The 25,706-nt window shown below is 56.3% G+C and overlaps 7 protein-coding genes across 7 annotated transcripts; 2 read left to right on the top strand and 5 right to left on the bottom strand.

Moving 5' to 3' along the window:
* Positions 1 to 724: 724 nt before the first annotated feature.
* On the bottom strand, positions 725 to 1,662 carry EsH8_IX_001043 (sterol desaturase family protein; the record flags this gene model as incomplete). The annotated part of the gene is made up of 2 exons (XM_083267379.1): positions 725 to 1,277; positions 1,349 to 1,662. The coding sequence occupies 2 exons, from the start codon at positions 1,660 to 1,662 to the stop codon at positions 725 to 727; spliced, it is 867 nt and encodes a 288-aa protein (XP_083130944.1).
* Positions 1,663 to 3,467: 1,805 nt separating this feature from the next.
* Positions 3,468 to 4,919, top strand: EsH8_IX_001042 (metal-dependent hydrolase family protein; the record flags this gene model as incomplete). The annotated part of the gene is made up of 1 exon (XM_083267378.1): positions 3,468 to 4,919. The coding sequence occupies one exon, from the start codon at positions 3,468 to 3,470 to the stop codon at positions 4,917 to 4,919; it is 1,452 nt and encodes a 483-aa protein (XP_083130943.1).
* Positions 4,920 to 5,564: 645 nt separating this feature from the next.
* On the top strand, positions 5,565 to 6,647 carry EsH8_IX_001041 (uncharacterized protein; the record flags this gene model as incomplete). The annotated part of the gene is made up of 1 exon (XM_083267377.1): positions 5,565 to 6,647. One exon carries the CDS (start codon positions 5,565 to 5,567, stop codon positions 6,645 to 6,647), a length of 1,083 nt encoding a protein of 360 aa, XP_083130942.1.
* A 536-nt stretch (positions 6,648 to 7,183) lies between these two features.
* On the bottom strand, positions 7,184 to 7,601 carry EsH8_IX_001040 (uncharacterized protein; the record flags this gene model as incomplete). Its single annotated transcript, XM_083267376.1, has 2 exons — positions 7,184 to 7,248; positions 7,334 to 7,601. 2 exons carry the CDS (start codon positions 7,599 to 7,601, stop codon positions 7,184 to 7,186), a joined length of 333 nt encoding a protein of 110 aa, XP_083130941.1.
* A 598-nt stretch (positions 7,602 to 8,199) lies between these two features.
* Positions 8,200 to 9,906, bottom strand: EsH8_IX_001039 (Ytp1 family protein; the record flags this gene model as incomplete). Its single annotated transcript, XM_083267375.1, has 4 exons — positions 8,200 to 8,598; positions 8,652 to 9,497; positions 9,579 to 9,656; positions 9,748 to 9,906. The coding sequence occupies 4 exons, from the start codon at positions 9,904 to 9,906 to the stop codon at positions 8,200 to 8,202; spliced, it is 1,482 nt and encodes a 493-aa protein (XP_083130940.1).
* A 3,004-nt stretch (positions 9,907 to 12,910) lies between these two features.
* EsH8_IX_001038 (major facilitator superfamily domain-containing protein) lies at positions 12,911 to 14,615 on the bottom strand (the record flags this gene model as incomplete). Its single annotated transcript, XM_083267374.1, has 4 exons — positions 12,911 to 12,946; positions 13,006 to 13,934; positions 14,000 to 14,246; positions 14,346 to 14,615. The coding sequence occupies 4 exons, from the start codon at positions 14,613 to 14,615 to the stop codon at positions 12,911 to 12,913; spliced, it is 1,482 nt and encodes a 493-aa protein (XP_083130939.1).
* A 7,226-nt stretch (positions 14,616 to 21,841) lies between these two features.
* EsH8_IX_001037 (1,3-beta-glucanosyltransferase GAS1) lies at positions 21,842 to 23,593 on the bottom strand (the record flags this gene model as incomplete). Its single annotated transcript, XM_083267373.1, has 3 exons — positions 21,842 to 22,536; positions 22,596 to 23,427; positions 23,513 to 23,593. The coding sequence occupies 3 exons, from the start codon at positions 23,591 to 23,593 to the stop codon at positions 21,842 to 21,844; spliced, it is 1,608 nt and encodes a 535-aa protein (XP_083130938.1).
* Positions 23,594 to 25,706: the final 2,113 nt, after the last annotated feature.

The raw sequence follows: 25,706 nt of genomic DNA, 5'->3' as shown, positions 1-25,706 counted from the left end.
ACAGAACCAATGGAAACAAAAACAGCGAGAAACAGCTTTTACTGCAAAATGCGTGTTTCCAATGCAGATGTTATTGTTGAAAGAAGGGAAAGCGCTGTGAAGAAAGGCGCAAGGAGAAGCAAGGAGGCTGTAGGCTGATGGATGTTGGCTAGATGTCAACCCGCAAGATACGAACCATTCTACTTAGAGAGCAAGCTCAAGGTTTTTGAGGAGGGTCCCAGTCAGGAGGAACTTCCCACAACGTCCTCAGTTACATACCTTGCGTTGGTCGTTTTTGCTGAGCGCCTGCAATCTTAAATGGGGGCTGAAGTTTTGTTGGCTTTCAAACTTCTTCGCCATTGTGGTAGTCTCTGACTACAAGCAGTTGTTTCCAAGATCCTATCCAGGATACACGACGACTCAAAATTGTGAAACCCATCATTTACTTCAGTAGCGAGTGCCTTATCAGTAATTGTGTCGCAAATACCACATCCTCTTTGCGATGACTTGAAGGCTAATGCTTGATACGTAGTAATGATTTCTAGTTTGCTACGGGTTTACTTAGCACCTATCCTATCAAGCTGCACTGAAGCCCATTGATATCATCTCTATCAAACATACTTGTCTAAGCAGCCGTCACTCTCCTCGTGGTGAACCAACCGCCAGGCTGTAGTATTGGTAACCTTGTGTCATGCGGTCATGCAAGCACAACTAGCCAGCCGGCTCCAGTTCACCGCGTAGTTGATCATTCAGTCTTTTCCATCTTTTCAACCTGGCTATGTCCCCTAGAAGTCTTGGATTCTGTTCCCATCAAGTAATCCCACCACCGGAAGCTGCTGGCATAATTCCCCACAAACTTTTCGTGGTGCACATCATGGTGCTCCGCCCCGGCCCAGACTGGCAAGAACCGATGCAGGCTCCACGGGAAATCATATCCCGAGTGCGCATCTACAGCCTGCAGCAGGCGCGCTGTAATCCAGACGTACATGGTTATGATGTGCAGATCGCTCGTGACAGCTGCCCAGGCGAGCGGAGCACCGATCGTACCGGCTCCGAGTATCATGACCTCGAACGGCGAGGCATAAAGCGCCGTCAGGCCAAATGGCGTCGCGTAGCGGTGGTGTGTCTTGTGGATCGTGCGGTAGAGGAACGGAGAGGCGTGGAGGGCTCGGTGCGTCCAGTAGTGCCAGGCGTCTTCAATTATGAAAAACACGACAACCTGGAGTATCATCTTCGTCGCGGGTGGGAAGGGAACGGCGATGGACATGTTGAAGTATGTTGCCAACGGGTGGAATAGCCTGTTCGGAATCCATGCTTAGCACCAAGTCCCGCTACTTTCCCTGTGTAAGAGGGCTGAAGTGATTTTTACCAGATCTCGGGCAGCTCAACAGTGAAGTGGCTTAGCAGCACCAAGCAGAAGCATCTCCACTGCTCTTTGGATGAAGCTGACTTTTCTTGCTGGATCTTGTACTTCCGGAACCGCGGCAAAAGGTCGACGACTGTCCAAACAAGGCATCGCCCAAAGTAAACCGCTTCGTGCATCACGAACGTCATGATTCCGGTGGCGAGCACATCGTTCTGCATGTATTCGAACCAAGCCGCCCAAAGCTTTTCGAAATGGTTAAGAGAACTGTCCAACACGATGTCTCCCTCCTTCGCATGCGAGAAGAGGTCTTCCGTCATTATCACGGTGGAGATTTTAGTGTATGAAGAAATAATGATGTTAGGAGAGGTTTCTATCGAAAAAAGATACTAATTCATCATTTTTGTATTTTATGGTCAATTTCTGAAGAACTCATGCTCCCTTGAGATCGTAGGCCGGTTCGCACTTTCCCGGGTGAGCTGATACTAGCAATCGCTCTAGACGATGAGATGCGTCAGTCGAAATCCGAATACGAACCTTGGGGTCTCTCAGAGGCCGGAAGACTGCTTCCCGAATCTGCTCATAGTTATCATAAGCCATTTTAGGAAATATGCAGAAGCTGCAGATAGGATTTCCATCCAATAGCGACCCTGGTCTGCCCAAAGTCCCGGCCATGTATCTTGTTTAGTCAACTTACAGCCTTGGCTGTTCTCGTCCACCATCGGCGTCAGGCGGGAGTGCAAATTATATGACCCTAGAGCCTGGCTCAGCTTTTGCGGAGAGGTTGTGCTCTTCTTGTTTTGAAATTAAGCGTACTGATCTGGTGAGCGAGGTTGTCTCCTGGCTTGTAAGGAAAATGGAGTTCCACGCAGACAGTCTTGGGACTGGTTCAGTGTTCCGATCAGCATCACATTCTGAAAATCGCATGTTTTAAGGGAACCGCTACCAGATCTGTCACAGCCTATTCATAAGAAAGATACTTGCAAGCCGTGGTCCAAGGCCCTAACCACAACTCGCCTTAGGGGGTTTCACGACCCAACCTTTATGACCTGCCCTGAATACGGCCTAATATGTGCAACTCTATCGGTTTGGAGGATTTCAATTATACGTATGTGTCAAAATACCAAGCGGTTATCAAGAATTGTTCAATAAGACCAAGTTTGTTGTAGAGACCAGCGCGGCTTGGAGCTGCCCAGGGAAAACCAAACGCCGGCTGGTGCCCGAGCCCACTCAACATCTCGGCGCTCCTAGACGCATCCGGTCACATTTTAATACGCTGGGGACAAGCATCCTATACCAGGGCGCTCCCGCAGTCTTTTAGATTAAGAGGTACATCGCTTTATCCTTTAGATGCTCGCTCCTACGCCCTCGCTCGTTACAAAGCTTGATACTTTTCTACCACGATCAGGTTACAGATAATGTTATTTTCTACTAAAAGAAGTTGTGCACTTCCTCTGAAAGATTATCTTTGTCAACTGCAGAACAAGGAGAAAAAAAAAATTATTGTGAGAGCACCTTCCAAAACATTCTGTTGTCTATCGTTGCGGTGTTACGGGATCCTAGCTTTCCCGACAGGAAGTATTTCTGGTGAGTTAGGCTTGGCCAAGGACAGCAACTCTACTATTAGATATTGACCGTCTTACTACTTTCATATATAGTGAATCTATTCAATTAACATGGCGTTCTATCATTTCGAAGAAATGTGTACGCAAGTCAGCACAAATATCGTCAACGTGTGTGTAATCCCGGCTAAATGCACCAAAACGCCAAAAGTAAAATATGAACTTCCCTGATCCTAGCCTATCTTACTGTCTAATCTCTTCAATAGAGCACCGGGGCGTCCACTTTTGTTATCGACAACACGCTGTTCTAGCGGTAGTTATGCTACGACGCAGTGGGTCGGTCACCGAAGGCCCCGGCTAAACGGACGTCGTCTCTCTAATTCTGGCGGGGATGGCAGGCGAATATGACCTTCCAAATCGGGACCACGGTACAATTGGTCGTCGTCCCGCAACGCGCGGCCAAGGATCACATAACGGCTCATAAAAGCCGGCTGTGGCCAAGGCCGGAGCCACCTCAATCCATTGAGAGACGTGGGAAAGACAATTGGACAAGCGCAATCACAATGACCAGACGTCTCATCGAAAGGCCCGCCCAGATCTACTCATCGACCCTGGGCGGCTCATTCAGGCCGAAATACACAACCCCGGAATCTCCCCTCGGCGCCGATAAGAAAGTCACCATCACCATCATCAAAACCGGCCTCCTCATCCCCGGCGACGGCGAACCGCTCAAAGATGCGGCCCTCGTGATCTCCGACAAGCTCATCGCCTGGGTCGGCGCCCAGTCCTCGCTGCCCCCCAAATACACCGAATCCCCCCACAAACTCCACACCGTCCCCTACCTCATGCCGGGCCTCTGGGACTGCCACGCCCACTTTGCCGGCGACAGCCTCGACCCCGAGAGCGGCGCTGACGGCTACATGAGCTTCATCACCGAGCACCCGGCCTCCTCCGGCGCCCGCCTCACGCGCGGCTGCTGGCTGGCCCTGCAGCGCGGGTACACGTCGCTGCGCGACGTGGGGGGCCTGGGCTGCGAGGTCTCGCGCGCCATCGACGACGGCTCCATCGTGGGCCCCAACATCTACAGCTCCGGATCGTGCCTCAGCCAGCTGGCGGGCCACGGCGACATTTTCCCGCTCCCGGCCGGCGACTTGCTGCTCAATTTTGGCGTGTCGCAGATCAAGCCGGGGCATTTTGGCACGTCCATGACCATGATCGTGGACGGCGTCGACGAGTGCCGCCGCGGGGTGCGCCTGCAGATCCGGCGCGGCGCAAAGTGCATCAAGGTCATGGCCTCGGGCGGCGTCATGTCCCGCGACGACAACCCGCTCTACGCGCAGTTCAGCGCGTCGGAGCTGGAGACCATCGTCGAGGAGGCGACGAGGCAGAACCGGGTCGTTGCGGCCCACGTCCACGGCAAGCCCGGCATCCTGGCCGCTGTCAGGGCGGGCGTCACGACGGTCGAGCACGTCTCCTTCGCGGACCGCGAGTGCATCGACTTGATCAAGGAGAAGGGCGTCCTCTACATCGCCACGCGCATTGTCATAAAAATGCTCCTGGACACCGGCGGCGAGGGGATCTCCCGCTCATCGTGGGAGAAGGTGCAGCTGTGCGCCACGAACCACATGACGGCGTACAAGATGGCGATCGAGTCCGGTCTAAAGATCGCCCTTGGCTCGGACGCGGGGCCCGGCTTCAACATGGCCACGGAGCTGGAGTGCGCCACCGAGGCCGGGATGAGCAATTTGGAGGCCATCAAGGCGGCGACGGCGAGCGGGCCGCTGAGCGTGGGCGGGCAGGCGCCCAAGACGGGCCAGCTCAAGGTCGGCTACGAGGCGGATGTCATCGGGTTGCTGGAGAACCCGGTGGAAGACGTCAGGGTGCTTCAAAAGATTGAGAATGTCGGATGGGTCTGGAAGGGAGGCAAGATCTTCAAGGGGCCGGGGGTTGGGCCATGGGGCGAAGACCCGAGCCCCTGGGATGAAATGTCAACGGCCTCTTTCAGCCGTTGTTAACTTGTACACTTGTGCCTTTTTTTCATTTCTTAATCTTGAGCGGTGACTAGAAATTCATCGACAAAAAGGGGTTTGTGGTCCGAAAACGTTGGCCCCTATGCATAGGCCAGGCACGGCTGAACCGGCATAAGGCCTTGTCATTCCAAGGTTCGACAAGGCCGGCCTTTGCGATCCTGTGGTTTATTAAGCCACTGTCCGGTATATAAAGACACTTGAATGAAAGATGCAAGGCGGTCCGACCCTATTATATTGACGAACAGAGAATAAATTAGCTATCGCATGTTGCTCCTTTAAAAAAACGGCCAGTTTGTGGTGTATCATGCTTTGACGTCGACGGTTTGAAGCATCAGGGGCAAAGGAGTTTACACATGGGCATGTACAGACTGTCTCGCAGATGGACAAACGACGCAAAAACCTTCATTCCGTACCCAATCACATCTCAAATGCTTTGTAGAAACCATAACTTCTATCTACTTCTCCCAGCTGCAAAGTGCTACTTGATCTGCCTAAACCCCCATCTCAGCGTAGTCCCAACTCTTATCTTTATACATAGTGGTCTCTTCATATTGAGCAGTAAGATCTTGACCGTCCTCGAGGAACTGACCAATCGTCCACACCAGTCTGAAAACAACTCCAACCACCAACATGAGGGCGTCATTTCCTAACCATCCGCCGACATTCTTCGAGGACCACCACCTCACCATCCGCCTCAATAGACCCCCAGTCATAATCCCGGCCGCGGTCCTCGGCTCCCTCTCCCAACACGGCGTCCGCGCTCATGACGTCCTCCAAGACATCTGCAAGGTCTTCCGCGAGGAGATCGCCACCCGCGAGGCCAGCAGCACGCTTCCCCGAACGCGGGAGGACCACAAGTACCTGGACGGCTGGCGTGACGCCTTGTACACGGTCCGCTGGATGGCGGCGACGTGCCGCCGCCAGAACTGCACATTGGCTGAGGAGCAGGACCCCGACCTCCCTAGTCAGCCGTCGTCCCCAAACGGACTGACGGCTAAAGAAGCGGACGATGGCTTCAGCTGTTACTACCCACTGTTCTTGAACAACACGGATGCCGCCTGGCACGCCGACCGAGCCCCAGGATGCCACACGTTCACCGAACAGCCCATGTTTAGCGAACTTTTCCAGAAGTTCGAATCCCTTCCGTGCCAGGACCCTATCACAACCAACGAGGACTATGCCTCACCATCCTCCAGCAGCGCGGCCGACACCCCATCAACCTCCAGCATCCGGTCCCTTTCCGCAACGGACACGTCCGACGGCGACGACGGCCTCCACAAATCCGACGCCATCCGCGGCATTGACACCGCCCGCCTCCTCCTGCTCTTCGAACACCAGTCACGGCTCGCGGAGCACAGAATCACCGCGGAGCACAGAATCACCGCGGAGCTCGCCAGAACGAGCCTCATCCGGCAGGCCATCCTCCAGGACCGCTTCTTCGGCCTCGTCCCCTCGTTTGTGGGTTCCGCGCGCGACGAAGCGGACGACGCCTCACTGGGCGCCGTGCCCGCCGAGTTCGAAAACGACATCAACGATGCCTTCTTCGGCGAGGCGCAGCAGGACCACGCCGTGAGGCAGGTCAAGAGCCTGTTTCGGAGTTGGCGTGCGACGGCGGGGGAGTCCTTTTTCGACACGGAGCGCTGGGCGAGGCGTGAGCGCGAGGCGGCGGAGTTCAATGCCAGCTCCCGTGGGAAAGGGCCGCTGGGAGAGTGAAGGCAGTTGTTCCTCGTGAGTGCCGGAAACTCCGAGGTCTCTTGTCTGTGATCGCGTCATTTGACATTACTGCTCGTGAGCGGCCGCCCCTACCCATTAACCAGCGGAGTTCTCTAAGGTAACAACCTCAACGCCCGCACACTTTGGGCACTGGCTCCCCACGCGCGACCCAACAGCTACTCTGGACCAAGAGCAGAACGAGGGAGCGCTGCTGGGGCATTTCGAGTACATTGGCACGGTGAGCAAGGCGATGTGTGAGCTGGAAAATATGCTGCTAATCTTTGGGGTATCAATTCGTGTGTATTTTTGGGCTAGGTTCGTGTGCGCACTGCAATTCTATGTAGACTTTTTTCGGTTTCTGTTAGCTCGGAAAGGACCGCCGGAAGGAAACCAGAACATGTTACTCACGAAGCATGACCATGACTGCTCCCCCTCTGAACCCGTTCATCTCTCCATGCCCACGCCCAAGAGCCTCAGCGGGAACCTCGGGACCAATCTCCTCCTCAACCGCCCTCGCCTCCCCAAGTCCCACCGCCTTACTCGATCTTCTCCATCTCCAAGTCGCCCTCCTCGGGCTTCGACTCCTCGACGACCTCAACGTCTGCCCGAAAATCGTTAGTCCCGGCCTCCAGAAACGCTCCCCCGCCTCCCAGAGGCCAAAGGGGCAGCAGGCGGAAAATACTCACCCTCCATGGCAACCACGCCCTCGGCCGCCATCTTCCTCCTCAGCGCGTGCGCCATCAGCTTCTCGACCTTCTTCGCCTTCTTCTTGCTCAGCGGCGCGTTGGGTCCGCTGTTGGGCGCCAGTCCGGGCCTCGCGCCGCGCATCGCATCCGTCTTGGAGATCTTGTTCTTGTTGGCCTCGGACTTCTTCTGGCGCGCCTTCTTGGCACCGAGGGCCCGGTTCGCCAGGCGGTTCTTGGACGGGCCGTTGGGGTTTCTGACGGAGGGCATCGTGGCGGTTTTGGCGGTACGATTTGAGAGTGTGGGATGTCGAGTGAGGTGGAGGGAGAGAGAAAGAGAGAGAGTGAGGGAAGGGAAAGAATTGGTCCAGGGCGGCAATGGCAGGATCAAATGCGATCAAAAGCTCGACCGCTCTGGGATTTTTTTTAGTGGAGCCTGGTGGGATGGCCGGGGTCCAGACATGCCCCGCATGCCCCTCGCCCGGCCCCGTAGCCTCACCGACCACCGATCTACACCGAGGTGAAGCAAGGTGTGGCAACCCACCGACGGACAGGGAAACACCAAGATCGAACGGCAAAGTCTAGAACGTGCATGTCTGCCCAACGTGGCTTATTTATAACACATCTCTACCGGCACATCGGCAAACATCTAGTTCTCCGATAAGGTTTGTGTCACGATGGGCAGTTGGATCTTGGAGAAATAAGGCTTGAATTTTTAACTCGATAAAACCAGCAAGGCTCGTTGTTCATTTAGATGCTTCCCAGCCCATTAAAAGTATGCGGCAACCCGAACCAAACGCCAGCCCTGAATGCTATATGCCACCCCTGTCTATTCATCCACTGCCGCCGAGAGTGGTCATTCACTCCCCTCACCGCGCCACTCGGTCGCTGTTCTTGCCGATGGTGCTGGGGCTGCTGGGGCTCGCAATACCTTGATCGTCATCGGTGTCGTCTCTCAGGTCTTTCCGAGGCTCGTCGTCATCGTCGCTCATGAGGCCCTCAAGTTCGAACTCCTCGGCGTCGCGGACTTGGCGGGCCTCACCAGGGCGGCCGTTGGCAACCGGCACGCCGTTGGTCAAGGTGACTTTGCCGCCGACATTGGTGTCCCGGTCGAAGAGGTGGATGAGCATCATGGTGAAGAGGAAGAGCAAGAATGCGAAAGAGTACAGGATGAGAATGTAGGAGACGTGGTCGAGGCCGGAGTTGGCAACGAGCTCCATTTGCTCTTCGGTCGCGCCCATGAATAGGAATCCAGAAGCATACAGAAGCTGTTCGATGTTAGAGGGCGCACTTTGACGGGACTGACAAGACGAGAACTTACGAAGACGGGGATGAACTGCCAGCTGTTGGTCTGGCGCCCATCCTCCGAAACACCGACGGCGTCCTTCACCACAAAGGCCACCTCGATGATTCGAGTGATGCCGACCGCCATCAGGGTCTTGCCGAACATGGCGTGGGTCATGGCGCTAATGGGGAGCTCCTGGGGGTGGGCAGACATGCCCCAGCCGGTCATGAAGATGACGAAGCCAGGGACGAAGTTTCGCTTGGGGTTTCCATCGCGGTCGCGGCTGAGCCAGATACCAACAAGGCCGGCGCACCACCAAATGATGCCCATGGTCGTGTGCTGCCAGTCGTTCCTGACCCATGCAGTGCCCCATCGGTGCTCGGTGAAGGTGTTGACGCAACCCCATGCTGCAATGACGATGCTGTCGAAGAACTCTTGGGACCGGCCGGAGCGTCGGATCCACAGCTGTCCGACGAGGAGCAGCAAGGTCAGAATAATACCGTAGGCAATGAAGGCGCTGCCCATGATGAAATGCGCCAGGCACTGGCCGAGATGGTCGCCCTGGCAGAAGCCCAGCGAGGTGATGCCGCCGAACAAGAACTGCGTCCAGGCCAGGACGGGGGAGGCCTTGCCGAGGATGCCGTGGGCGGGCCTGATGAACTTGCGGATCTTGCCGTTGATGCCCTTCTCAAGATGCAGCTTCAAGTAGATGCCCAGACCGACCTGGGCCCCCATGATGATCATGAGCCAGTTGGCAAACGTGGCGTGGACGTTGTGGGCGACGAACTGTCGTCCGTGGTGCATATGGCCGAGGAAGTAGCCAAGGATGGCAAGAGCGCTACCGAGGACCTGAGTCGGGACGTGCCAGCGGTTCTTGGTCATCTAGAGAGAGAGAAAAGAGACATGGTCAGCAACTGCGCGAGGCTCCCAGAGCTATCAATATCGGATCGAGCATTGACTTACTCCCAGCACCATGCCGATGGGGAAGATGACCCCGAAGGCCAGCATCATGATGAAGATGTGTATCCATAACGTGGTGTCCTGCGAAGAGGATGGTCAGCTTGTCTGTCGGTCAAAGTCGCCCAGCCGGTGGATTGGCGATGGACAAAAAATGAGCATCGGGTTCGCTTACGATGGGCTCCTGCGAGACTGTCTCGCCCTCCTGGATGTGGCTGACGCCGTGATCGTGACTGGATGCCATGGGTAGAGATGTGAGGATGATTGCAGCAGCAGCAGTAAAGGAGAAGGATTTGGACGGCGACGAGGCCGCGAAAGAGGTTGCTCGCGCCATGACGGGCGTCGTTTCGAAAAGCAAAGGCGTCCCCTGTTGCTCCTTGCCGGGCGCTGGACCAAGACGTGTCACAGACTTGAGCCTGGAGAGCGGGGCGGCGTCACGGCGGCGCAACGCAATTGGCGACGTTCGGACGAGCGTGAGGAAATGGTGGGCGACTTTGGTGTTTGGTGGCTAACCGTGGTGGTGTACGGCGCGGTTGGGCGGTAGAGCAAGCGAATGCCTACGTGCCGGCGTGCGTGGGGACGGTCGCGGGAAGGGGTCTGAGAGTTTGGGTCGCCTTTGTATCTTGGGACGATACCTGGCCGCAGGGGAGAGAGGAGGGGCGGGAGGGCGCGCGCGCGCGACTGGTCGATTGGCGAGGGTTGTCGGGAGGCGACGTGGGTAGGCGGAGGACGGCGAGGAGGAGGAGGAAGAGGGAGAAAAAAAAATTAGGAGGGAGGAAGAGAGTGGGAAAAGTGCCCTACAAGAATGACAAAAGATGAGGTTCCCGGCGGAGAGAAAGGAGAGACCACGACATTGATTGGCATTGTGGCTTCGCCGCTGGACGAGCCGGAGCCTTCGGTAACGCCCATATTGCTAGTGGGACGGGTCAGGTACCTCGCCGCAAGGGTTTGTATGCAAGGTACCTCGCTGGAGAAATCAGAAACCACCACGCTGCTTGCCTGCTCTGGTAAGTGCCCGTCGGCCGTGAAGTGGAAGGGACGGGAGGGACGACTAACCCAACTGCCTTCCTGGCACTACTAGCGCACGATACGTTGCCCACCGGACACAGATTGCGCGGTGTCCATGTACACGCCCGCCAGAAATAGCTGCTTGGGTACTTAGCACACGGCGGTCAGGATCGGCATCTGCACCAGCCAGCAGCACCTGCACGTCTATTCCTGCTCGTTCCTCCATGCCTCATCCCTCCTTCCTCTCTCTTTCTGTCCCCTCCCATCCAGGTCCCCCCCATTCGTCAGCCAGGTACGTACCCGTCTCAATGTGGCATAACCGCATTGAGTCTATTTTCATTGGTCGTCGCTGTGCCGGTCCCTTGTCTTGGACATGGGGGCCCCCCGAGTCCCGCCACGCTTTGCTCAGTCCAATGCCCACCGCAAAGTCATTCGCCCATTTTGCCGTCTCCCGAGTCCCCTTCTGTGTCCTCTGTGCTCTCATCTCCCACCTTCAAATTTACCTTGCACCCCCGGTCACGGCGAGTCGCCAACACGCGTGCGTCCACGACATCCACAGCCTCAGTGCCAATTGCCAAATATCCCACTCGGTCCCTGCCAAGAGGTCTCATTCTACTCGCTGCGTCGCAACGGGCCTTGCAAACCCAGTTATGCCATACACTGAACTGAACCACTGACAGCATTCGCTCATTCTTTCCGCCCTCCCTTTCAATATCAACATGTCCCCCTTTGTGGCAAGCCAAGCTGCACTGAGGTACTCGCGTCTTGGCCCCAAGCCGGCCAGGCTTGACTTTGTCGCCTTGGCCGATGTTGGTTGTCGCTGCCATCAAGTCCCGCCTACGCCCGCCATGTTATCTGTCAGGTTTGCCCCCCTCCCCATCGAGTTTGAGCACGAGAGATCCTTCATACTTGACGCAGCTCGCATAGCTGCCCCGGATTGATGAAGTATCAATTTTTGAGACGTCGCTGCCACGTTAGCTCTCGCACAGTTCCAAAAGCTAAAATGCGTCGCCCTACTTACTCACCTGTTCCATGGCCGGCGTTCAATGTCATGTGATGCACGGTGCGGCAAGAAGAGTGTGCAGCAATGGCAACACGGCTGCATCGTCCGTTGTCTGCACTCCGGGAACGGGACAGGGTTCGAGCGTTGGATATCAAAGATTTTCAGTTGAAACGGCGCGAACGCCTACCACGACCACGTCCCATCAACTGTGAACGGCCTTGCTGGACGTGTCTTTAATGCCGTCGTGTCTTCGTTCCCCCAATAACTACCCGAAGCTTTTATCCAACTGCTCAGGAGCAAGGTTAAGCTCGGCGATGCTCGGTTCCTCCGTGAATGAACCCAAGAGGAAACAACATGAGCTAAGGAGGTGTCACGAGCAACAGCCACACGGGTGCTCCGGCAAGCCGTTGATCTCCAACTGTCAAACCAGCGTTTGTGGAGGACAATGGAGGGTCGCTCGGGACATGGCGTCTGCGAGACACACTACTGGCTTTGGCTTCCAGTGCTCCGACCTCACATCACCGCAGACTTCGGGCTTCCTCGCACAGCTTTCCAAGGCTCTACGTCAAGGTGGACACAAGGTTGACGACGATGATGATGGCACTTTGCTTCAGCCTGTGATACTCTTGCCCAAGAACCCCCGGACAAGCATCTGGTAAACGCCACCGACCGCCGCTCTTCATGCAAAGACTGTGAGATGATCTTGAAGGAAACCGTATGGTAGCCATCGTCCATAGGACACACAATGCCGTCGCTTATGCACATAATCGCAGGAAAGCCTCGGCGGGAATTGACCCAAGGCCCTGCTCGCCAGAAATACTCGCGTCGTGATGCTACTTCCTGCACATTAGCAGTACCTACACCGAGACATGTTCCGCCCGACCATGTCAGTGGACGGGGCCGATGCCGACGCCGAGACCTGGACGGAATAATCCATCCACTCGGACGCCGTAATCCAACCACCATCGCCGAAAACGCCTAGCGCGGGCGTTTGCTACACGGGTCTCGCAGCTGCAACCATGCACCTCTCGTCTACCGCGGTCACAAGCCTCGGCATTCAGGAAGATCACTAAACGATCACTAAACGATTACTCTTCCGCCGGACCACATAAACACGCTCACGCACGCACACACAAGGGAGACGGACTCGCGTGGATTTCTCCGGGTTTCTCTCGCTCATTATAGTTCATTGGTACGGTAGCCTTGGTATTGGGTATGCTATATTCTCATTGCGTCGCTCCAATGCCTTCCAAACCGCAGGCACGTTCTCGAGATTTCCAACATCTCGCTCATTAATCGTCAAAAACTACAAACCCGTCCTCCAACCCTAGTAGGTATACCGGAAGCCGGGCTGGGCACCCTCCTGAGAATCAAAGTCAGCAACCGCTCGTTAATGTGCACCCCGAGTGGAAATGGACTTACATCATCAGCCTCGAGCTCCTTCTCGCCCCTGTCGGCCTTCTTGTTCTTGGAGTGGGCGTCGAGCGTCAACAGACCGACCAGAATCACGGTCAACAAGCTGCAGGCGATGCAGGCGTACATGCCGGGCCGGTAGTGGGGCTTGTCCTGCTCGCGGAACAGCAAGCTGCCGGCGATACCGCCGATGCCGCCGAACGAGACCAGGGTCGCGCTACAGAACGCTCTCTTCCACTGACCGCGGATGTTGTTCGCCTGGTACGCCATGACGGCGGGGATGTTGGAGTTGGCGCCCGCTGTCGTCAGGAAGACGCCAAAGTAACGCGCCCCGGTGCTCGAGGTAAAGCCCATGATGGGCAGGCCGACGATGCAGAAGAGCATGTTGATGAGGATGACGGGGCCGCGGAACTTCTTCTTGTCGCCGAGCCAGGCCGTGCCGTACATGACGATGCCGGCGAAGGCGTACGGCGGGGCCACAAGGCACTGCGCGGCGCCGACGTCGAAGCCCATGTTGACCTGGAGGATGATGGGCAGGAAGTAGGCGAGCGCGTACGAGACGGTGGTGGTGTTGAAGAAGATCATGGCGTACGCCCAGATTCTCCAGTCGGCACCGGCGCCGAGGAACCGCTTGAGGTTGAAGGCGGGCATGTGGGCGTCGCCACGGTCGCGGTTCACGCGGGCAACCACCCAGGCGCGCTCGCGCTCGCCGAGGAAGCTCCACGACTGGCGCTTGGAGTCGGGGAAGTCGACCAGGAGCCAGTAACCCGCCAGGCCGAGGAAGCAGGTGAGGACTCCCTCGATGATGAAGATCCAGCGCCAGCCCGTCAGGCCCTCGCGGCCGTTGAGCTGCATGAGGCCGTAGGCGAGGATGCCGGCGAACGCGGAAGCAACGCAGCCGAGGAGGTAGAAGACGGAGTACCGCTTGCCGACCTCGTCTGATATGGGGTCAGTCGACTGAGACACGAATGGCCGGGAAGGCGGAAAGTGGGGGATAACTCACATCTAGTGTACCACGTGCTGAGGAGGTAGACACAGCTGGGGAAGAAACCGGCCTCGAGAACACCAAGAAGGATTCTGCACGCATAGAGGTGGGTGTATTCGCGCGCAAATCCCATACCAATCATGACACCACCCCACAGAACGGTGAGTCCACCGAGGTGGATGCGAGGACCAATCTTGCGGACAATGATGGTCGAGGGCGGCTGGAAGATGATGTACGGGATGAAGAAGAGGAGGGAAGCAATGTTCTGTTTGGGGGTTCGATGGTCAGCCATCCATGCATCCATGCATCCATCCACCTGTTCACCGTCGCCTGCGAGCCTTTCTTCAACATCAGGTTAACTCACATATCGGTTGTAGAGGTACAGAGACAGCTCCTTGGTCATGCCGGCAATGGCAGCAGCAGACAAGTTCGTCCGGTCCATCAACGACACACAGTACATGGCGCCGACAGTGACGACAAGCCGGCGATCAACGCGACGGATGATGGCGCGCTGCTCCTCGGGCGTGAAGCCATGGTCGATATCGACCTCGTGAGAGCCGTTGACAGAGCCGTTGACGACGTCGTCGGCGTGCTCGAAGCCCACCTTTTCGGGGTCCTGGGCAGGTCGGTCCATGTTGGCGGCGGCTGCTTGTTGTGTCGTCGTCGTCGCTGTTATTACTGTCGAATGATTCGTCGGCAGTCGGAGTCGTCGCACTCAACAACACCAAACCAAAGACGAGGGATGGCTGTCAAGAATCTCGAGGCGGGAAAATCCACGGAAGCTGCAAGATGTGCGTCACTTCTGAGCTGGGGCCGAGAGAGGGGGTGGCCGGGGTATGGGGGCCTCTGGTAACACCGCACAGGAATGCCGTTTCGGTTTTTATGAAAAGTGTGGGACAACGAAAGGCAAATTGAAACCGTGGTTCGGGGAGGAGATGAGAGAAGCTTTATCTACTCGGGGACGAGGATCCTGAGAGTAGCATCGGATGGGGATGGGCAATTCGATAACGATTCCCACGCAGCCCTTTTGTATCTGTAGGTCCCAACCCCAGTTTCCTCTCAAACCCCTTCCCCGCCCCCTTCAGAGACAAGTCCCAAGGCCAGGCCTTGAAGCCATCCGAATCACCGGGCATGTCCTACTTTCCCCAGTTCCCCAGAAAAAACAAAACGCACATACGGAATAGTACGACAAGCAGACATCCCCGCCTCCGAATGGGAGGGTACCACCTCCAATGCTGCCCTCCTCTACTGCGGGGGGGCCAATCAAACTCAAAGAAAGGCAGGAAGATACCGAGGGTGGCGGCAAGCAACACCAGGGAAAACCATGCCTCGACTCGACGGTGAGGGCGTGGCCGCAACAAGAATGGGGGGTGGACATGCAGCATCATCGTCTTCCTCTAGGCGTCAGAGACATGGACGCGGGCATTCACGCGACCGGCAGAGACAGAGACAGCGACGCCCGCGTTGCCAGATACGAAGTGGTGGTAATTTCCCGCGTTCTTCTCCTCTCTCGGTCTCTCACTCTCTCCCTCGTTCTGTCCCGCTCTGTCTCTCTCCCAACCCCAACCAAGCAGAAAACCAGACCCAGCGTCAAATCCGGGGTACGAAAGTGGGTTCGTCCCGGCCTCTGGCTGCGGGGTAGCGCGCGATGGGTGTGTGGAGGTGCTGGAGCCTCCCCGTGTCCCGTGTGGGTGGTGAGGAGAAAAAAACCGCCTTAGGACGGGGCCTAGCAAGAACCAATTTTGGGCGCGAAATAAGCCGGGGAAAGGGGAGACGAGGGGGACGTGTGGCCAGTCACCAGTCAAGCAAATTGACATACTATGCTATAGTTCGAATGAACTGTCATGGCCCGGCTGGTAGACTCGGTACTCTGCGCCAGAGCGGCTTGGCAGACATGCGATTGGACAGTCTGCCGGCGGATTGCCTGTTTCGGTTCTAGACGCGAAGCTGACACTAGGTATGCAAGCCCACGCGATGAGACCCGAGAACGTACTAGACACTCTTGGGACTTTGAATGCCTTTCATGACCTTGATACGCGGCCCCGGGGGGCAGCAGAAGCAGAAGCAACGACAGCAAATACGGAGAAGGGGGGTGGGGAGGAGGGAGGAGGGAAGAAGAGGATCGACGGGGCAGACGAGAAGAAGACAGGGTGTTGGAAGCATGACAAGGGAATGATCCGCCCCGTACTTCGCACCCGATGACACACCCACGGAGTAGGCATCTCGCAGGAGTGACATAACCTTGTGGGGATAGATGCTCCATCTCATGTCAATCAGGCATGGCATTTCGGAGCAAATGACACCCGCCATTCTCTCGACGGATTACCTTACTTTCTCCCCGGCGACTGGACGTGACTGGAATGATAGGAACGGCTGACGGAACGAGTGGCTTCGCTCGGCGGCCAACAGTCGGCACGGAAGCGCAACTGGAACTTTGCCACGGCGTCCGAGACTAGTATACACGCCTGTCAAACCTTCACATTGTCTTTCGCTTCCGCGCTTAGTGAATCATGTCGCCCCCAGGGGGGGGGGGGGGGGGAGCCGGCTCGCATGGCTTCGAGACCTCATGCCTCATTAAACGCAGGCTCGTCGGCCTTGAACCACCAACGCGGCCTTCCGCTTGTGCCAAGATGCCCCCATCGATCTTGGCAGAGCCGTGTCACACTCTCTGCACCCCAAAATGAGCTCGATTCTTCGTCGACGGTCGTCGAATGCGTCGGGCGGCATTGCCAATCACATTGGCGGCGAGCTGAGATGGCCCTGTTCCCGGTGCGGCGGTCATTTCGTTGGACCTTGTCTCATGGGCCCTTCTGGTCCTAGCGTAAATCATCCCAACAACGTGCAATTCCACTACCGTGACCACGGTTCAGACAATCATCTTCACCCTCCCTTGCATCGTCGTTGGGAGGGATGGGGAGGCGAGGGACGGACCCTTGAGGTCCAGGCGGTTGATGCCACCATCTTTAATCCGCCCTGCATGCCTATTATTGTCTTACCGTCAACAGAAGAGCAAACCATTGGCACCGCCGCGCATCATGTACAGATCACGCACCCTCCAACTCGTCCTTCGCCGGGAGGATGCACACACACCACCCTCCACGACCAACCATGATAGATCCCAAACTAATTAGAGACCAGTAAACTTTGCGCTCTTGTTCCCCCCAAGTCATCCTTCCAACCCCCCTTCCCCTCATCGAACCTCGGCAACCTCGTCCGCTCTACAGCGTTCCATTGGCCGACGATCAGTCTGTCCGCGACCGATTGAACGAGACCTGAAGCTAATTTCAACGACACAAGTTCCAATAGCAAAGTGTGTGACCTGTTCTTTTGTCCGCCGCCGTGCCCACGCCGCCGGTTTCTTGGCCGTCCGAGGGGTTGCGGCCTTCCTCGTGTCACCCTCCCGCACACCCCGTCCATCTTGGACGAACCACGGCAGATTCGCAAACCAAGCCCAAAGCGTACAGCAAGCGCCCAGCCCCCATCGCCCAATCCTTCACGTCACCGGAACGCACTCCGGCCTCTCTGCATGCCCAGGTCTCTCTGCATGTCCAGGAGGGCGCGCCGCCTGCCTGCCTGCTGTGCCATGCAGATGAATAGGGTATTCTTGCGAGGAGCCCGAAAAATAGGGCTGCATATCCTGCGCCGCACGACTGCTCGCCAAACCGAGCAGGGGAGGAGAGGCAACGAGATGCTGAGAACCGAGGGAGGATCACCGCCGTGCAACTACGTACCGTGAATGTTGGCAACCGGCGAACCAGAGGCCGCAGAGCGATTTGAGATCCTCGGTTGTTTCGGAGGCCGTCCCTTTCAGCTCTTTTTGAGGGTCTCGAGGGCCGCCGGTTGATATTGGACCTTTTCTTCTTTTTCTTCGACAGCACAGTGTTGTTAATCTATCGAGGCCGTACAATTGGCCCGGGTGGGTGTCCCTGTGCATTGCAGTAGTGAGGATCTGCCTCCGCGATGGTACTGTAATTCGTTAAAGTAGGTCTTGCATGCGGATCTCTCCCCAGTTACCAGCTATGGCGTTTTCTTTTTCCCAGCAGCCACGACTCTTAGCCAGGCACCATGTTGGCCGAAGAATCTGTCGTAGAAGGTTGCATCTTTAGCATTCGGGTGGCTTGCTTGCTCAAATCGATTTGCTCCCAAACTTGGTCCTCCCAGCCTCGTTGAAGGGATATCTACCAAGAATCATGACTGGCAGCGGCTAACTAACGCGTCGACCAATATGAAGTGCACGGTGGTAAAATCAGCAGTAAGACTGACTCTGTTTAAGAAGAGCAACGATATTGACGTGCAGGTGGGCGGCAGCCCGATCTTCGGACCATGCACATGTGTGTTCATTCCATCCTCGATCTGCGGCACAAGTTCGGACGAAACAAAGTCTATCCGAATCCCACGTTCAATGAAACGGGACGGAAGGGGCAGTGGGACGACGATGCCGTTGTCTGACGTCTTATCGCAATTCCAAGACACCAAGGGTTGTTCTGACCGTTCCCGTCTCTGTTTCAATAGGAACCATCGCGTGCCGGAACCAAACCCCGGGTCCAACGAGGCATCAGCCGCGCCAGCTACGTCCGTACGCTGCGGGTTTCGAACCCACGAGTCCGCGACTCATCCGAGACCTCCACGAGATTCGAAAAGACTAGGCTTCCGCCATTTCGGAGTTTCACCGCTCTGCCGTTTCGCAAACGGGGATAATCGATACTTGCCGGGTGAGGTGCTCAGCCAGCCAGCTTTTGGTGGATGATAACGAGACGCCTCGTAGCGACGTAGACAATGGTCGGGGTCTTCCTCCAAGTCGAGTTCTTGGACTCCTGTCCGGCAAGAATGGATAGGCCATGACCTCCCATCAACCTGGTCCACGGTGGCAATCCAAATTGCCGTCGCTCTCTGAAATCTTGACCGTCCCCATCGTCGTAAGCCTTTCCCATCTCGTCTCCCCCCTTGCCTCCAAACAGTATACTACAACAAGGCCCGGACAGAGACACGGGCAGTTGACAAACCCCTACCACACACAGCTTGGCCACGGCATCAAACGACGTGCACATCACCATTACGCCGACGCGGACGATTTTATGCAGACAGAACAACCAGGTGGTGTTTGATGTCCCGCTGCCTCGAGGCTTCTCCCCAAAGAGAGACCAAGAGCCGTTTCACAGGAAGACCATCGGCACGACGCCTCTCTCTCTCGAGCTTGGCACAAGAGCCGGGAGTCAGTATGAGGTGGGTTACCTACATCGCCGAGTACAAGTGTAAAGTGTGTCTGCGGACGACGGCCCCGACCCCTTCTCCCAACCGGGCCAAAACACCACGGCCAACCTCCACCCTGGGTCATCGTCTCATTGCGGTGCAAATGTATTGGAAGTTTCCAAGCTCCAAGAGTCTTGACTCCTAGTCTAGTACGTGTCTGTGGTACACATAATCCGGTGTCTGATTCGACATGGGCGCGCCAAACTCCATGTACCACACACAATCACGCTAGCAAGGGCACAACCCCGTCCGGAGTTGATCCCGGGAGTGGGAATATAAATAGGATAAAATAAAAGCACGCCTGATCACCTCCCCTGCGTAGAAGACAGAATAATCGCGGCGAAGCAAGATCGAAGAAACTCCCAACACACTACAAGTCCCTAGTGTGCCCTCTCTCGACGTCCTCGTCGCTGCTGCCCTGTCAAAAACCATGGGCACCCATCCCGTCCCCCCTTTCCCATCCACCCACCAACCTTCCGCTGCCGGAATACAAGGAATTGGAAATCACCAGGGCAAGGCAGAGGGGGAAAGAAAGCAGGACGGCGACAGCGACACAAAAGACACAAAAGAGAACGCTTGCCCGTGTGTGTCATCCCGTCCCGCCTGAAGTATGAGCCGCTACTGCAGTAAGTGATATCCGGTGGGAGCCCAAGAAGGCCAGCATAGCACCGAAACAAATGCTTCCCAAGAAAATACCTTGCCCACCAAGACACACAAATAGACCCGTCCTCTGCGAGTGGATCTATCTCGTCCATGAAACCCATCGCCACCATGCCCATCGGATCGAGCAACGTAGTCCTCCTGGGTGCTGTGGATGACACTTGGGGTCTCTGGCACGATCGGATGGCGTGGACAACCTGGGAGACGCGGGCGCAGAAGATATCTTTATCACCGACCAGGACGGACGTCCTGGAGGGATAGGTCTGTTGCACGCTCCCGCCGACCGTATCGATGATGGCGAAGAGTAGAGAGAAGACATTAGGGATGTATGCACCCGGCGTGCTAGAGCAGTGAATCACAAGCTGGAAGTGGGACGGACACTTAACTTCGGGGATGTGGTATACGAAAAACAAAAACAAAAAAGTGGGAAAGCCGAGTCGAAGTTCGAGCCATCATGGGAGGGGCCACACCGGGCGACACGCAAGGTATCAGACGTCTCATACGACACCAAAGACACGACAGACTGGGAGACCACCGCCAGTAGAAAACTCGGCCGTCCCAGTAATGCAGGCCACAATCTGTTGCGGGAAGGTGGCTAAGACTGATGTTGCATATTACATCAGACGGGGATATCAGCCGCAACCACAAGCATCTTAGACTTTGGATAATCGAGAGCAATTACACCAGGCTTGTGTTCCAGGGAATTCACCCTCCTAAGTCTCCAATGCCCTCCATGCCACCGACATGCTCAGGTTAACCCGTTATACAAACCATCTCTCCTACTAACAACCACAACCTCTTTCCAACAACACGACCCTACGTTGCCACCTCATTCAATACCGACGTACAGGACGACAAGGTGTTTAGCCAGATCCAGTCTACTTTGAATGGCCGAGTGTCCCTGGTGAAGTGTTCCTGATGGACAGCAAACTACTGGTCGAGGTATGCAAATCCCAGCATCCTGAACATGGTGGATCCAATCAAACGTCCGGTCAGCACCGTCTTATAGAAATCTTCCGCCAGAAAGATGCCGTGTCGCTATCGGAACCGCGACGGCCCTCTTTGCAATGGTATGAGATCCTTCAATATAGGACCGTCTGCGAGTCTCACGACACAAGCCATTCTCGAGGCAGAAAAAGTTGTCAGCAATATAGAGAAAAAAAAAAGACGCAATCCGAGACTGGGACTCGCAGTCTTGGCTGGGAGTGACTGCGCCACTGTTGCAAAGTTTGGCGGGCGCGAGGGTCAGGCGCGATCGTCGAAACCATGACTCTGCTACGGCGTCGGGGCTACGGCCGCCGATACGAACTTGATCTACACCAAGTATGGAAGAAGATGTGCGTGTGCAAGGGAATGAAGAACTGCACTGCCATCAAGCCAGCCCCCCTTCCCCCCCGCTTGGCCGCCGTACTTCGTGCCTTCACCGCCGGGACGATTTGTTTGCCAAAAAGAAAAGGGGGCCGCAACACAGACTTGGTAGGTATCCAAAACGGCCAAGCCAAGCGCTGGGCAAGGAGCGAAAGAGAATGGCGCCCAGGTTGCCAAGCTCAAGGGCGAGATTGAAGGCAGGCGAAAAATACTACTCGCCAAGACAACAAAAACACACATTCACTCCGAAACACTGTGGACAGCATTATGAACATAAAAAAGAACTTCTATTCAACGAAGCAATAAAAGACAACTAGAAAACAATGTGACCTTTCTTCGGTCAGAGTCATGAAGCAGAATAGCTGCTGCCGGTGAGGACCCAACGCCATGTAATGGTGACAAAACACACAAAAGAGCCTCATGCCAATAGTAAAACCTGTGGAGCCGTGACTATATTAAACATGGCACCGTGGGGTGGTGGTGTCTGCTTGGATATCCTACACGCTCGCATAAAGTATATCGCCCGCTTCTCGGGCCCCTCCAATTTTCCTCCTCGATTCATCGTCGGACGACGGGCGTCGCTTACAAGGCAACCATGGCGGCACCAACGGCACCGGCGGCGACCAGGTAGGCGCCGACGGCGAAGCCACCGAAGTTGAAGATGGGCTGGAAGGGGTTGCCGGCAGCAGCGTTGCCGGAGGCGCTAGCGCTGGCAGAGTTGGTGCTGGAAACGGGGGCAGTGGCGGTGGCGGCAGCGCTGTTGGCGGCGCTGGCGGAGGCGAGGGCGCTGCTGCAGGAGCTGTCGCTGGAGGGGGAGACAACCTGGGCCTGGCCGTCGTGGTCGCAAGCGGTGCTGGCGGACTTCTGGGCCTTGTAGTAAGAGTCCATAACGAAGGCGAGCTTCTCCTCGTCAGTGCACATGCTGTAGGCGCCGTAGACACCGGTGGTGGTGTTGGTGTTGATGCCGTTGCAGGAGGCGGGGTCGGCGCCGCAGATGAAGCCGAAGATCTCGCCGATGGCGCTGGCCTTCAGGCCAGACTTGGGAGTGCAAGAAAGGCTGTTGACCATGCACTCGCAGAGAGACTTGTCGGGGGTGGGGGGGAGGGAGTCACCGTGGACCTCCCAGTTGGCAGCGACGCCGGGGCAGGTAGCAGCCGAGTTGGTGGGCTGGTAGGAGTCCATCTGGACGGCGGAGGGGGTGGCGGAAAGGACACGGCTGGCGAGCTTCTTGTAGTTGTCCATGGGGGTGGCGACACCGTTCTTGATCTCAACGAGACCTGGGAATCACATTAGTCAGGAGCACGTCAGGGGGAAAAAGCAGAAGTGGCAGACGTACCGTAGTCGTTGGCCTCCTGGTGGTACATGTAGACGATACCGCCGGAGAAGACGTCGGTCATCTCCTTCTCGTACAGAGCAGTGGTCTCCTCGAAGATACGGCCATCGGCACCGTCGGGGATGTTGCAGCCGTACTCGGCGAAGAAGACGGGGACGGAGTAGTTCTTGAAGAAGTCGATCTGGGTGGTGTAACCGGCGCCAGCGAGGGTGTTCTCACCGCACCACGAGTAGATGTTGTAGCCCCAGAAGTCAATGGCGGAGTCCTGGTCACCGCAGTTGAAGTAGTGGGCCGAGTTGGTGCGGATATCGGCGTCGTCGTTGGCGGCGTAGCCGACACCCATCCAGCGGTAGCCCTTGTCCTTGATGTGCTTCTTGGAGTCACGGACGGCGGCCTTGACGAAGGCGGAGGCCTCGGTGTTGGTCTTGTTGTTGGAGACCTCGTTACCGGCGAAGAAGCCGATGGTGTTGTCGTACTTGGCGAGGGCGTCAATGACGCCAATGTAGCGGTCCAGGAGGGCCGTGTTCCACTGGGCGTTGTCACGGTTGATGGACAGCTTGGGCTCGCCGAGATCGGAGACGACGTAGATGCCGTTGTCGCTGAGGAGCTTCATGCAGGCGTCGTGGTTCTTGGTGGGGTCAATGGCGTAGGTACGGATGGTGTTGGTGCCGGCCTTGACGAGGATGGGGACGTCGCGCTTGCAGGCGGTCTCGTCGGCGAGGGGGTCGTTGTAGTCGCCCGTCTTGGACTCACCACCGGCGGCGGCGGTGTCCTGCTGGTAGGCAATACCCTTCATGTAGAACTGGGTGCCGTTCTCGTAGAAGAACTTGGTACCCTGGGAAGGAGTGTTAGCGGGCTGTGGACGGGGAGAGGGGCGGCCGAAGCGCCATTGGGGACAGCGGAATGAGGTTGGCGCGTACCTTCATGACGATGGGGTCGAGGGCAGCGGCGTTGCTGGCGAGCAGCAGAGCTGCCGAGACAGCGGCGGAAAGCTTGCCCATTGTGAAAATGTGGTGGTTTGTTGGATGTTTTGGGGAAGGGTGTGTTCGCAACGTAGAGCGATCGGGATGTCGTCGAGATTTGTTGTCGGCGTTGTTGGCTTAGACTCCGATATTGTTCCAATGTCTTTGACTGTCTTTTCTTGCGTTGACGAATAAATCTCCAAAAGCGAACCTGGTTGGGGGAAAAAAAGAAAATTGTAGATGTAACGGGTTATGCAAACGAGAGTGCGAAATCGACGTTGATGTCGGATTAAAAGAAGACGGGTTTAGAAACAACGACACATTCAGAGGCGAACAATGTCTATTTTTTCTCGGGATCCCCTAAAAGAAGAAACGATTGCGGATAGCAAGTGAGGGAGTGGACGGGTTAGAGGAAACACGGAGAGAAAAGGAGGAAGTCGAGAAGCAAGCATCTGCGACGAGAGGGGAGCAGGTAGTAGAAAAGCAGAAACAAGCCCCCGGAATGGCGGGCCAGCGCCTGGTGGATCCTGGCTGGAGCGAGTGACTTTGCAAATGGGATCGACTGGTGAAGCAGGCTAGACCAGCTCGACGTGGAATTAACGGCGGGTTGAGGCAACCTTGGTCGCCAGGGAAAGAGCCAGGGGCATGGGCATGGGCATGGGGCGGCATGGGGCATGCATGGGGCAAGGGGTGTTGGAGGGGGGGGGAGGGGAAGGGGCTGCCCTGGTCGGTTTATCCTTACTGGCAAGCTTCTTTACATAGTACGGTACCTTGATCAGTAGCGTACACTACGGATACAGAGCAGCTGCTGCCCTCTCGTGCCTCCTCTTGCCTCTCATGCCACTCATGCCACTCATGCCACTTCCCTGCTTCCCTTGCGGCGCCCCGCTCTTTCTCTCTCTCTCTCGCTCATTCAATCATTCATTCTCCTTGGTTCATACCTTGCCTTGCTATCCATCCGTACCTCCTTTTTGTTCCAAATGGCCGTCACTACGGAGTACTTGCTCGTAGTACACTTCCTCTCACCGGTGGACGTGCTTGCCTCTCTGCTTATCCGTAGACTACCTGCTTACATTGCATTGCACTGCTTGCATAAGTCTGGCAGTAGTGCACCTACCATTTGCCGTGTACTCTACTACATTAGCATTCGTGTCCTGGTATTGTGTGCACTACGAAATTCTGCTGGTCGTTGGTCGTAGGGCCCCTTGTCCCGTAATGGTGGTGAGGTCGTTGCTCGGTACCAGCCAGTGGGAACGACACCTGCGGCCGCGCCGCCCATTGGCAGACAGCGGCGCATTAGCAGACATTGGCACACATTGGCATACATTTGATTGACAAGACAGCCGGCGCACAAGCGAGGCGCAGCATGCTTAGCCTAACCTCATCCTGCCCCAGCTTTCCGCATTGGGAGAAGCCCGCAAGATGAAGATGAAGAAGAAGATGAAGATGAAGACGAAGAACAGACAATACGATGCAGAAGCGAAAAAAGGGAGACCGGGGGACGGGGCACCGACACCAGACGAGACGAGACGAGACGAGAGATGCGACGGTACCCGAGGCCACTGCGCCGCACTATTGAATCGCGAGGTACCGGCGGTGGCACGGTGGCTGCCAGCTGGACGACAACCGAATGAACAAGTCAATGCCTTAGGTAAGAAAAGAAGCCTCTCTCGCTTTCTCTCTCTCAGTCTGTCTCTCTCTCTGGTTCTCTGCCACTGGCGCATGCCACACGAGGGTACGTACCCTGTGTGTCCCGGCACAACCCTGGGAGCCGCCCGGGCCTGGTTCATCTCGTTTCAAGGTTGTGAGAGATCTGGCACAGTGTGCACCACGTCAATGACGTCCGGTAGTTGCATAAAACCAAGTATCCGCGTTGCACACATAGTGCACTACCTTTAGTTATGTTGCATTGCCAAATCTGCCATCGGCACATCGTCATCTTGCCTCGACCCGCCATCTGCAGCACATACAATACATACAACACATACAGCACATACAGCACCCACAAACACATCCAGACACTCAACTCACTAATACATACGTACGACAGCGTATAGAGCATCTACACTATACATAGCACGCACCCACGCATCATACATACAAACAATACGGAGACAGACTGACCCTCCATCATCTCCTCGCACTGTAGCCT

Source organism: Colletotrichum jinshuiense, chromosome 9 (genome assembly GCF_051148585.1).
Source record: "Colletotrichum jinshuiense chromosome 9, complete sequence".
In the NCBI taxonomy this organism is placed as follows: Eukaryota; Fungi; Ascomycota; class Sordariomycetes; order Glomerellales; family Glomerellaceae; genus Colletotrichum; species Colletotrichum jinshuiense.
The sequence above is the reverse complement of the archived record's forward strand: the minus strand, read 5'-3'. Positions and strand labels throughout refer to the sequence as shown.